Raw genomic sequence first — 13820 nt, 5'->3', positions numbered from 1 at the left:
AAATACCAATACAATGTGGAGGATTTCCCACCAAATCTACTGTAAAGAAGCATGGAAACAGTGTAACAATATGGGATTTTCATGTACATCCATTTTATTCTATAGTGACTACTAATGCACCCTATTTCCAATTTTTTTTCTGGGTCATCTTCGTGATCCCTTCAGACTAGACACATCTAAGAGTTCAGCAGCAGGTCAGTTACTTTGCTTCCTCAGAAAACAGATGTTTATGCACAGTATTTTTACAATAGCATCCGAAGCAAGTCAGTAAAATGTTGCCCATTACAATCTATGTCACTTGCAAAGAATCTAGGGCCCAATCCTCCTTCATGCGGTAACCCTTACTCTCGTGAACAGTCCCAGTGACTTCAGTAGGGCTCCTCATATGTGTAAAAATTGGCAGGACTGGTCTCATAATTAGCAAAATCTCCATCATTACCAAATTCCTTCACATTTGCAACACATTTTTGCTTGTTAGCTTGAGAAAAAAGAATTCAGTGTTGTTCATTGCTGTAACTGTTGTAAAGTATTTGCATAACAAATTGATTTTACTTCTAGTAAAACAATGTAGAGTTGTTCGCTGTCTTACATTTATGGCAGGGGAGGAGGGAGATAATCTCAGAATTTCGGAACATGCTGCATATACAGAAAAACAAATTACCTGTATATGCATTTGTCACAGATTTCATCAGATACATTACTCATGTACCATACAAATAGTAAATGTGACAAGTTTGGCCTGACATCTCATCTCAAAATATATATATACCATGCCGTCATTCTGTTTGTGTGTGAATATATAGCAAACTGTCAATCATTAACGGCTGTGTTCACTCCATTGCACATAATGGGCCAGAACTTGGCCTCCAATAACGCTGCTTTTAATAGGACAGCTGGGGTTTCTCTCAGTGTGGGGGATAGCTAGGTGCATAAAGCTGATACCCTTCCCCTTCTTGGAGGTATGTCAGGTGTGGCAGGAGGCGTGGCAGTCCCTGGCTGTGGAATGGCCCCTATAATTAGGAGACTCTGGCTTCAATTTAGTAACGTATTTAAATACCTGCTTATGTCTCATTCACTTAATGGACTTAAGCCCATGCTTAAGTGCACTGCTGAACTGAAGCCTGTAACCCAGCCTTCTGTGTGCGTGAAGGTGCAGTGCATAATTAAGCAGTATTCTATTTGCTATAAAACCAGTTCTTTTCAACCCCTTTATAAACGGTGTTACGTGCCTGCTACAACATGGATGTTTCAGAGAGTGTCTGTAGATAAGCATAATCAAATTGAGCATTACCCTTTCATCATGCTTTTCTCTCTCTCTGTATGTTACCAAATTTCCAGTACAAAATGTCAAATCTAATATTGTGCACTGGGCAGGAAGGAAATCAGCTTATGGGAGCACACAATGGCTCACCCCAAAAAGGACAACCTATCAATAGAGCATCTTGCAAGTCTTGGCTGGTTCATTTCTTTTCTTTGATATTTCTTCAAAAAGAATTCTCATTGTAATTGTTTTATATATTGTAACTTCACTGTACCTTTTTTCTTATTGTCTGAGGGTTGCTCATCTTGTGTTGTAACCGTTGAAATGCTTGTCATATGTGTGTTGCTTTTATGATGATGATGTACCTCCATAGGTGGTGTGGACTGAGAGAGAGAGCACTTCAGTAAATGTTTTTACTATACATTTGTGCAGGAGCATGGTTTCCCTTGTGTGCAAATGTGGGAGAATGGAATATGAGGTGCAGCTTGCCATTTTATGAAATACTGAGCCCAGTTCTTGCCACAGAAAGGCAGGCACAATTCCCATTGAGGGCCATCTTCTTGCTGAGGATGGTGGCAGGGGCCAATATGACTTCACTTTCTCCCTGTCCTCTTGTGGTTCCTTCCCAGTCCTTCCCCCATTGAGATAGTTTCTTCTTTCTCCCACAAGGTGCTTAGGCAGTGTGACATTGCACTCTATATGATTTTATAAAAATATGCTAATGAGTGTGAATATAATGTAACTGGAATATGCTTCATGCAAAAGGTCTCTTGTAAGGTATTATTACAAAGCTTATAATCTACTGAGTGTGGTCATCCTATTTGGATAAACATATCACTCTTGTATCTGAAACTAGTGTGACAGGGCAAGGCCAGATGGCTATAGAAAAGTAGTGGGAGATAGATATATTAGCCCCAGGCTAAACAAATCCCTGGTACCAGGATAAGTGAAATGGCAGCTGCTCCAGGTCAATTAAGACTCCTGGGGCCAATTAAGAACTTTCCAGAAGGCAGGGAGAAGGCTAGATTGCTTGGGACACCTGAAACCAATCAGGGGCTGGCTGAAAGTAGTTAAAAGCCGCCCAGTCAGTCAGGTGGGTGTGCATGTCAGGAGCTTGTGGGAGGAAACTGTGCTGTTGGAGAGGCTGAGAAGTACACACCATATCAGGCACAAGGAAGGAGGCCCTGAGGTAAGGGTGAAGTGGAGCTTGAGGAAGTGAGGGCTGCTGTGGGGGAAGTAGCCCAGGGAATTGTACATGTCATGTTTCTAAAAAGTCAGCTACTATAGCTGAAACTATTAGGGTCCCTGGGCTGGAGCCCGGAGTAGAGGGTGGGCCTGGGCTCCCCCTCCCCCCCATTTGCCCCCTGATTAATCACTGAGACTGGGAGACAGAGACTGTGCAAGGAAGGATAGCTTCTCCTCACCTCCCTCGCTGGCTTATGATGAAAATGGCTCAATAGTCTGTGACCCTTGTCTCTAGAGAGAGAAAGGTTATGTAGAGGGTCACGGTGAGCCTCTGAGGCTAGCGAAATCCGCCAGGAAACACAGGACCCACAGAGGCAAGGACAGAACTTTGTCACACTAGAAATATGACATATGACTCTGAGGTCATATTGTAGTTATGCAAAGTGTGGACCATTAATGGGTGGTTTGGAATCTTAATGGCTCCCATTAACCAGGACAATTACCTGTAGATGGCTCTGTTTTACTTGTAAGTCTTCCTGTATACCTGTGGGCTGGCAAGTGGGTAATGAAGTCTTACAGTGACACGTGATCATGTTACGTGAACTGGAATCCATCCTTAACCTAGTGCTTTTCCATTGAGAAGCTGGGTGGGAACCCAGAGGGACAAAGGATTCTTGCCTTATGCAAAAGATATATAAGTGGGTGGAACAGAACAAAGGGGGCAGCCATCATGAGAAATCCCCTAGCTACCACCTGAGATGGAACAAGGGCTGTACCAGGGAAAGGTCCTGCCCAGGCCAGGAAGGTGTCCAGTGTGTGAAAGAAATTTATTGAAACATCTGAGGGTGAGATTTTATTTGTATTCAGTTTTATTACTGTACTAGACATAGACTTGCATGTTTTATTTTATTTTGCTTGGTAATTCACTTTGTTCTGCAACACAGCGGGATCAGGGCCTCCCTGCTTATTCTTACCTCTGCTTAGAAGATTAGGGTCCTTCCCTCTGACTGGGTCCTTGTGGTGGGGGCAAGAGCCCCATGGCACCACTTGCTGGGGATCCATGGGACTGTCTTCCTGTGAAGGGGTTGCTCTTCCACCTCACTGGGGGCGGATGCAGCCCACACAATGGGGAGAATGGGCTTGATCTGTCTCCTGTTGAGTAGAGCTCATTGGGTATTTTCTGACAAAATGTTTTTTGCTGGAAAACGTTACTTCATCAAAACTGAAAGTGTTCATGGATGAATCTTCCCCTTTGAAAAAAAATGGAAAAAAATATTTTCCTATTTTGGAACTTTTCATTTTGAAATTTTCACTTATTTATATTTCAAAAAGGTTTAAAAATGTAAAGAGTAAAATCAGAAATGTTTTGAAATTATTGAAACACAATGTTTCGATTGACCCAATCAAAGTTTTTTTCATATTATCAGTTCACAAACATTTTTGAGATTTCAAGTTCTCGTCTTGGTCTGGCTTGAGAAGAAATTTCAAAATCTCAAACTCTCACAAGATGAAGAAACCATTTCCCGTCCAGCTCTGTAGTCAAAGTCACTGTGAGCCATTCCACTGACTTCAGGGAGTGCTGGATCAGAGCCAGTATTATTCACTCACTCACAAGAATGATGTGAACACTTATCAGGGTTTGCACAGTGCTTTGAAGATATGGTAGGTGATGTATGTGCTAAGTATTATTAAATGGATAGTGTCAGGTCAAATTTTTATCCACAATTTAAGGTTTTGTAAAAACGATTATTTACAAAATCTAAAACCCATGGAAATGTTACCATGGCTATTTTTTAATTCCAGTGAGAAGAGTTTTCTTAACCATACATTCCTCTTTTCTGTTTGTAAAGCAAACATCACAACATTAAATGAAGTCATGAAAACTTGAAAGTGAACATGACTAAAATTGAGTGTAAGTGAAAGTGACTAGTTTATTTTCAGTGACCACTGTGAGAAATATGCAAAATCAACAAGCAGTAGCAGGTAAAATAGTTATGTCAAGTTCTTCCACTTTTCATAATCTAAAGTGTTGTTTGCCAATAAGTAGGAAAATTAGAAAATGATTTTTTTTTACTTTTAAGGCTTTTGAGAGGAAGCAGTGCAATTTAGTGGTGTAATACCATACCCAGAGTACTAAACTGATCTAGAGCTCTTAATACATACCGGGGAACCTCTTCAATAAAGGGTTGCACAATTACACCCTGGAGAGCCTTTGTCACTCTGAAGCACATTTCCCTTATATACCCAAACATTGATACAAGGGGATTTATTTATCTTCATTCTTTTCTCACACTGCTGAATACTGACTTACCTGTATATTTTCCTTCATAACTGGCTTTTTTCCTGTGCCAGTGTCCCTAGCGACTCACAGAATTCACTCTCTTTGACAGAGGGACTGTGATGTCACATACATTGTATTAGTGTCTCAACTATATTAGTCCAGTCTGTTCTTCAGAGTAAAAAATTGTGGAGGGGAAGAAATTAGTTAATGTCTGTGACAACACTGGGTATGGTCATTTGTGGCTTTTTTGAGGATTGGGATGAGCATGAAGTGTTTTCCAGCTCAGAAAACCTGCTTCCATGCTGAAGACACTGGTGCAGCTTTGTATAGATTCACTGGCAATCGTCCAATGGTGGGAAAGCTAGTGACTAATCTACCTGAGTGCTCTCACTGTTGCCAGCACCTATAAAGCTGCACCAATGCTAGAATAACAGTGAGAGAATTTCTGAAAATCCAGAGTCTTTTCAAGTCTTCTGCTGAAAAGATGCCACAGTTGGGAAGTGAAATGAATGGAGTAAGAGGGATTTTAGAAGGCTATCATGTGAATTTGTGAGATACCTTTCTGTAGGATTGGAAAACAAGCCACATTTTATATACAGTGATTTCACTATTTAATTTTAGATCTACTGTTTTTGCAGTCTGTGATCATCATTATCATCATGGCAGATCCCAACAGGACATAGCCTCCTTGCAGTTCGAGCACCACCCAGATTGATGTCTAGTTATGTCTGCCATGCGCAATCTTACCATGCCACTGAAGCTTCTGGTGATCACATGATCGCCAGACATGTAGCAGCATTCGTTGGTAAACACACTTCCTAATTCAGGAGTCCTCTATCCTAATATAAGACTGTACCAAGAAAGCTGCTGACAGAGGTGGCTGGTGGATTTGGCTATGGATATCCTCATTGCTGATCTTGTCCTGCTGCTTAGTATGGAGTAGCTGACAAAGATAGCGAGAATCAAAACTACCAACCCACCACTCTTCATCCTTCCTCAGCACCCACATTTTACGGCTGTTCAGTAGAGCGGATGTAACTGTAGTCCTATAGAGCCACAGCTCATAGCAAGTTCAATGTCATGACAGCCCAACAGAGGCTGCTGAAGGGCCCGGGACATGGTGGTGGCTGCTGCTGATATATGAATGTCTGCAGTTTTTGAGCATCCTCCAGCACTGTCTATGATGTTGCCCATGTATTTGGCAGTTGCCACCTCCTCAGTGTCCTAACCACACAGGTTAATACTTGACTGATTGTAATCTGGAGCTGGAGGCTGCTTGATGGTAACAGCCAGGAACTTAATTTTGTCTGGATTGATAACCAGACCAATGCACTGTTTCTTGCCCAAGCAGATCAGCCATCAGCTGTAGTGATTCACCAAACTGAGCCAACATTACAATTTCATTGGTATATTTGAGGTCTCAAAGGAAAATGGTGTTCTGTTCAATGCCTACTGCCTCCTCAAGCTTGTCCATCAGCCAGTCAGTGCTGATATTGAACAACGGAGGTGACTCAATGCAGCCTTCCCGAACTCGAACGTAGTTTTCTGTTCCATTGTAGAGCTCTTCAATCAATGACACTATCTTCCCAGAGATGCCAAGTCACCTCATCGGCTTTCACAAGCTTGCTCATTGCACTGAATCCAAGGCCTGATGGAAGTCTATAAACAGTAATGTGCCCAGCTTATTAAATTCAGCCATCTTCTTAAAAAGCTGTCTCAAGGGAAAGATCTGGTCGATAGTGGACTGATCAGGTCCAGAGCCACACTAAATATCCCGGCCTCTACCATGAAGTGTATCATTGATTTGAAACATTAACATGGATGATGATAATAACAGCGTAATACCTCGATGGTTGCTACATTCGCCCTTATTGTCCTTTTCTGAACAGAGGCAGAATAACTCATTTCTTCCAGTCATCTCAGATGATAAGAGTGCACCAGATGGTCTGGAAGAGCCTGTGTAGCCATGGTACAACAATACTCTCACCTGTCTTCAGCACCTCAGGGTTGACATTACAAACCCTTTGTGGCATCCCACATTTCAACTTATGGACTGTGATCCCGGTCTCTTCTTGGTTGAAAAAAGATGGCAGTCCTGGAACTTCCTGACCCGCTTCAATCAGAAGATGCACAGTAGGCGGTGGACTGCTGAGGAGTGTCTTGAAATGAGCTTCCCATTGATACAACTCATCTTGCAAACTTGGACTGACTCTTCACTTGGCAAGCTGGTGCCATCTTCCCCTACAAACATTGCAAAGTTGAATAGAGGATGTGAAGGTTTTGCCTGGGGACAGCCTGATCTAAACAGGCTGCGTGAGTGGACCACCAGCACAATGACATGATGACGTTTTGCAACTTACACATAGGGTCAAATGCTGTCTTCAGCTGTGAAGATGGACTTACGCATACAAATTCAGCAGTGGATTATTTTGAGCTACAAGAGGAGCATATTGCAAATCTAAAAGAACACTCTGTCCCTAAGCTTAGTATAGAAATGGAGAATTTAAAGCCCCAAATATCCAGAATGTTATACACTATATTGCTGTTTCCCAGATACTGTACATACAATCACTATCAGAGAAAATCCATTATGGTGTCTTATGTCATCTTTCTCATTTTTATTCTAATAATAAGTGTGTCTTTTGGCCTGCCCATGTTTCCAGTGAAATCAATAGTAAAACTCATATTGAGTTTACTGGGGAAAGGACTGGAGCAGTAGAAGTTTTAGCAGAACTTTTAAGCCTGGGACCATAGTGCAGAGAGAGAGGTCGTTGGCAGAATGAAACAACACCTTCCTGAAACAATAGGATTATAATAATGCTAATTAAGTGCTGTGTTGCAGCTACCTGTTTTCAAGACTCTATGCTTAACCCATTTTTCCATATGTTTCTATTTATGGAGAAAGCTGTTGAGCTTACAATAGAAGTTTATATACTGAGTTTTTCCAGGCTAATGACAGACTGATAAACAGGGCCCAACTATCTGCGTGTTCTGGGCCTCAAGCCCAGAGAGTTGGGAAGATGTAGATTGTTACAGTTATTCTCTGCAGTAGTACAGTAGTACACCTATTAGATGTGTTCTTTAAATTTAGAAAAAAATAAGGACTTGGAAGGAAAATCCAGAAAGTATTTCAGAGGGGCATGTACTTAGATTATGCTTTCTTACTGCTATAACAAGTCTCCAGCATAGATGAGAACTACATAATAATAGCTTGTATATACCACTTTTAGATTTCCAAGGACTTTCCAAAATAGGGAAACTGAGGCACAGAGCAGTGAAGTAACTTACCCAAGGTCATACAGCAAGTTAGTGGCAGAACCAGGACTTGAACCTTGGTCTTTTGACTCTGTGACCTGCCTTAACTACTGTATCAAGCAGCTTTTTGCACAGCACACATCTGAGGGCGGGGTGGCAATGTAAGTGTATTCATTCTTTGGGATTTTTAAAAGAATTTTTTTTGGGGGGTGGGGGCGTGTTTTCTTTTGGAAAACTTAACAGGTTGCCTGATTCTTCCACTACAAGGATACAAGTAACTCTTAACGTCACTAGCACTACTTCTGACCTGTGCCAGATGTAACTGTAGACCAGACAAAGTTGCACTGTGTTCATTTGTTCGTTGGTAATTATTGAATTTAAATATAATTATTTGCAGAATCCTTGTTTCTGCAACATTACCATTGCAAAGCGAAAACCAACCAGAAAAAAGATCTAAAAATGTGAAGGTTAATATTTCAGCAGCAATGTTAACTTGGCTTCATTGCACAAAGCCAAATATAGGACAACACATAGGGGATATTAACCACTATACTTACGAATCTGATCATTAATTGAAAATCATATAAACCTTTTTAACTCACCCTAATGACTGGGAAACCCATGCAAATTATTGAATTTTGGACGTTACCAAGTATGTGAATGAGTAGGACCTAATACAATCACCAGTGAGAATACTATATATCTCAAATGAGAAACCACAGCTTCTATTAAATTTAATGATTTCCTCCAATAACATTAAAAGAGAGATTATTACAGAACAAGAATGGCATCCTTACATTTAATTACTCTCCTCTGTGGCTTGCATGGTGAGGGTGTGACTATCAATCAAGTGCAGTTAATAATAGAAGGAGGCTTCTAAACTAAAATATGTGGTAAAAATCTTATACCAAATGACAGAAATTGACGCAGGAGATGGTTGGTATGGATTATACAGAAAATATTTACTCAGGGTAAATTCAGCATTTCATCTTACAGAAGAGAAATGAAGAAAGTTAGCAAGGAACATCTTGGAGAAATTAATGGGCCAAATCCTCAGATGGTATAAATTGCTGAAACGACACCAGCCAAGGATCTGGCCTCAGGTGTTTAGAAGAATTGCACAAAGAAAAAGGGTCCAATTCGATAATAAACTGTTACAGCAGGTAAGGAAAATGTGTTACTGATAGAGAAAACTGAGAAAGCTCTGAGGCTAATACAGAATTACTGTGAGGAAAGTAATAAAAGTGGATACGATTCTGGAATTTACATTTCAGAGCCAGGAAAGAAAATCCATAAATATATCTTATGAAAGAAAAAAGAAGGCAGACTTAAGTGCTTTTCCATCCAAGGAGATTTGCATGGAATTTGTGGTATTTTCTCAGAGACTTTATGCAGCCAAAACAAAAGGTGGAGAAAAGACATACTGAAAATGATTTAAAACAGGCAAACATGCCTAAAATCTGAGGGCACTGGCAGGAAAGTTTGGAAGACCTCATTTCAATCTGGGGGAAAGGGACATGCAGTTAAAATGTCTACAATCAGATGAAGTAAAAGATCCGGAGGGACTATTTTGTGAATTCCGTAATTAGTCAGTGGCCTGTCTGGTCATGCAGTAAAGCTATTTAAAACATTTCTACAAAGATGGAGTCTCCCAGATTGTATATAAGAGGAAGGGAAAAATAAATCCAGAGTGTATATAAAGTACTGTGATGTGCCAAATTCTTTGTGCCACCCACAAGTGTTAGAACTGCTCAGTTTTATACAGACAAGGTGGGGTGAGGTAACATCTTTTATTCTGCCTGAAGAAGAGTTCTCTGTGGCTCAAAAGTTTCTCTCTCTCTCCAACAGAAGTTGATCCAATAAAAGATATTGTCCCTCACCCACCTGGTCTCTCTAATATCCTGGGACCAACATGGCTACAATGCCACTGCAAAAAACAATTTTACAGAAGCCTAAATCAAAATGGGGGATAAAAATGTGCCCCATAAGGGACACATGGGAAATTTTTCCAAAATGAATCATGTTGGAGAACTTTGAACAGGTTTTCCTGGCTATTTTCAGTGACCTTTCTGCCCTCTTTCTGTGCTAAAGTTCCACACAAATAACAAGAGAAACTAGATAACTTATACAAGGGAAATAGTAAAAGTGACCACAGAAAATGAAACAATAGGAAAAAATATCTAATTGTTTCCAGTTATAGCAATCTTAGGGATTACTTATAATGATAGTAGATACAAAATTTTCAGATGAAAATATGAGCTTTTAAATTGCTGGTGTCCCTTTAAACTGAAATAAATCTGTATAATTACGAGAGCCACTGTGGAGCGTATCGTGGAGAATGGAGCATACAGTATCAGTATAATTCCATGCAGTGTTAAATATGAGTACATTAACATTATGTATGCTTACCTTTAATATTGTTTGATTATATTTCAGGGTGGACATCTTGTATTTACATGCTGTCTGGCAATCTGTATGTTGGTAAGTTTCCCATTAAATTTTATTTCAGTTGTTCATAGGGAGGATTCAACTTATTAAAAATTACTGTTCTGCAGGAAAAAAGGAAGATCAGACCTACAAATAATTTAGGTCCCGTACTTAAAAAATTAAAAATAACAAAGGTATGTGGTTTAGTGCAGTGATCTGTTAGTGCAATCGTTTATACAGTGTACTTCCACTGGGTATCAATACATGTGCCATTGATACCATCAGGTTTTAATAAAAAGTATCCCAAAGAACATATTTACATTAAGAGATTATACATTTTCTATATATTTTTTTCAGATCTGTTTGACAACATAACAAAACTGATTATGGCCCCTGTCGGGCAAGCTGTTCTATGTAGGCTGACTCCTATGCCTTCACAGAGTCCTCATGGGGCTCCACACAGGTGCAGGCATCCACCCTTATAAGGCAACTTGTGTGCTGTGCTCATTAAAATGGGCTTTAGAGCAAATGACATAGACATTGTCTCGAGCAAATCAAGAAATATGACTAGTGTAACGTTCCATCTCTTTAATGTTTTTTAAACAAAGACTAGTCAGTTAATAATAATCTCTAGCTCTTATATAGTGGTTTTCATTAGTAGCTTTCAAAGCATTTTACAAATGGGGAAACTGAGGCACAGAGTGCTGACATTACTTGCCCAAGGTCACTTAGCAAGCCAATGGCAGAGCTAGGAAGAGAACCCAGTTTTCCTGAGTCCTAGCCCACTGATCTGTACACTAAGCCATGCTGCCTCCCATAAGTGGGCCCTCTCTCCTTCAGTCATTTGTGAGTGGAGCCAGCTGCTGGCTCCCATATGCTTCTAGGCCAACTTGGTCTGGGGAGAGCAGGTCACTGTTCCTAGCTCTGGGTCTCTCAGACACACTCCTGGGTGAAGAACCTTTGCCTGACACCCTTCCTTGGGACATGGGGCTCTACAACCCGGCCACAGTAAACCACCAAATCGCTGCCTCAACCCTTCCAAGCCCCCGGTTCCTTATTCACAGTGCCTCAGAGTTTCACCTAGCTGTGGGCATGCTGACCTTCTTTCAGAGACAACGTAGCAGGCAAGCAAGGGATACAGGCTTAGCAAAGGAATTTCTTAATCACAATCACTTTTAGGTAATGTGACAGGGCAAGGCCAGATGGCTATAGAAAAGTAGTGGGAAATAGATATATTAGCCCCAGGCTAAACAAATCCCTGGTACCAGGATAAGTGAAATGGCAGCTGCTCCAGGTCAATTAAGACACCTGGGGCCAATTAAGAACTTTCCAGAAGGCAGGGAGAAGGCTAGGTTGACTGGGACACCTGAAGCCAATCAGGGGCTGGCTGAAAGTAGTTAAAAGCCGCCCAGTCAGTCAGGTGGGTGTGCATGTCAGGAGCTGTGGGAGGAAGTTGCGCTGTTGGAGAGGCTGAGTAGTACACACCATATCAGGCACAAGGAAGGAGGCCCTGAGGTAAGGGTGAAGTGGAGCCTGAGGAAAGTGGGGGCTGCTGTGGGGAAGTAGCCCAGGGGATTGTACGTGTCACGTTTCTAAAAGGTCAGCTACCATAGCTGATACTATTAGGGTCCCTGGGCTGGAGCCCGGAGTAGAGGGTAGGCCTGGGCTCCCCCCCAATCTTTTCCCCCTGATTAATCACTGAGACTGGGAGACAACAGAGACTGTGCAAGGAAGGATAGCTTCTCCTCACCTCCCTTGCTGGCTTATGATGAAAATGGCTCAGTAGACTGTGACCCTTCTCCCTAGAGAGAGAAGGGTTATGTGGAGGGTCACAATGAGCCTCTGAGGCCAGCGAAATCCGTCAGGAAACACGGGACCCACAGAGACAAGGACAGAGCTTTGTCACAGTAATCACTGTAGAGTTACAGATCTTTGCAACATAACAAACAGTCCTGAAACACAGCCTGTTCTAGACTGTTCTCAGTATTTCTGAGGTCTGGTCAGCATTTCAGACTGGGCAGACTCTCCTGTCTTTTCTGTCTCCAGCACAGTCTTCTGGCATGTGGAGGTGGACATCCCCCTTCTCATACAACAGTGACCCCTTAAATACACCCTCTGGAGCTGTTTTGCAATGTGCTTATGATGAGTATAACTATTAACAGTAGGCTAACTTTTGGCTTTGCCCCAGGCCTATGGAAGGGGCAGCACATAGTTACACTGCGCCAGGAGCAGACCAGGAGCCAGATTTAATGAGTGTCCCAATCTGGTTCCTGGCTACCCCTCCTGCTCAGGGGACGAGGAGAGGTATCCATGTCAGCCCTCTACCCGGCACAGGATACTTACCCCTGTGTGCCAGCTCAGCTGCGCTTGCTGGTGCAACATGTGGATGGAGTCAAGGTCCCTCCCATTCCATGCTCCTGCCCACATGTGCAAGAATGGAAGTAGCATCACGGAGACAGCTGTCTCCTGTGTTGTAACCTTCCAGATGTGTTGCTCATGCAGGGGTGTGCGGGAGTGTCTCACATCACCTCCTCACTCCGTTGTGCAGGTCTGCTTAGGGCAAGGCACAACCTTGCTCTGTGTTGGCAACCAATAGAAAAAGAATAAGACTTGGTAGCAGTATAAAGTTTGATTGCATGTCCGGCGGTGTTTCTAGCTGAATATTTGCATTCAGTTGGTTTGGGTAATATACCTTATAATACTAGCAATTGCGGACTCTTTTCATTCTTAGCTCCAGAAAAAAAGAAATAAACCCATTGGGGAATACATAAACAGTAGCTGAGATAGTCACACTCTAAAAATATTACAATGTACATGTAGAACCTGGTTTTTCAGGTTGCTTTTCCTTTCCTTTTACAAATGTTTAGACAGCCAAATCTAACAACACTTGCAGCAGAACTATTTTCAGTGGGGCTTTTCTGAACAGCACTGTTAGATTTAGCATTCTTGGCCAAAGTGAGTGATGGAAAATATTTATCTGATTTGGCTGTATTTATAACTGACAGCCATTTTAAAAACTTTTTTTTTCTCTTGAAACTTCCTTTTTTAATTAAAGAAAAATAATGATATTGATAAAATACTAGAGAAATCACCTGTGAACATAGGTACTATCCTCTTTCCTGCTACTCGGCAGCCCTTTTGCAAACATTTTACACCTAGTCTTTTTTTGCAATATTGACTAAATTTTGTAACATCTTACATTTATTTTCCAAGGACCTACCATTCAACTATGAAGCCAGAAATTGCTAGAACGGGAACAAAACGTTTGGATTACATCTATATCTGTACCTCATTTTAAGTGATCCTTCAAATCACAACTTTATGGCTCCCATCCATGCACTATTAAAATGAGTGGGAAGGAGCAATAATCCCATATAAAGTCCGACGTGCAGTTCCTTGGCAGACTTGTGC

At 41.5% G+C, this 13820-nt stretch overlaps 1 protein-coding gene across 1 annotated transcript in view; it reads left to right on the top strand.

The window, feature by feature from the left end:
• PIR (pirin) overlaps nt 1-13820 on the top strand; it is a 64094-nt gene that overhangs the window by 36054 nt on the left and 14220 nt on the right. The window contains 1 exon segment of the mRNA XM_074943520.1: nt 10419-10463. Within this exon segment, the coding sequence (XP_074799621.1) occupies nt 10419-10463 (45 nt within the window).

Source organism: Natator depressus, chromosome 1 (genome assembly GCF_965152275.1).
Source record: "Natator depressus isolate rNatDep1 chromosome 1, rNatDep2.hap1, whole genome shotgun sequence".
Classification (NCBI taxonomy): Eukaryota; Metazoa; Chordata; order Testudines; family Cheloniidae; genus Natator; species Natator depressus.
The sequence above is the reverse complement of the archived record's forward strand: the minus strand, read 5'-3'. Positions and strand labels throughout refer to the sequence as shown.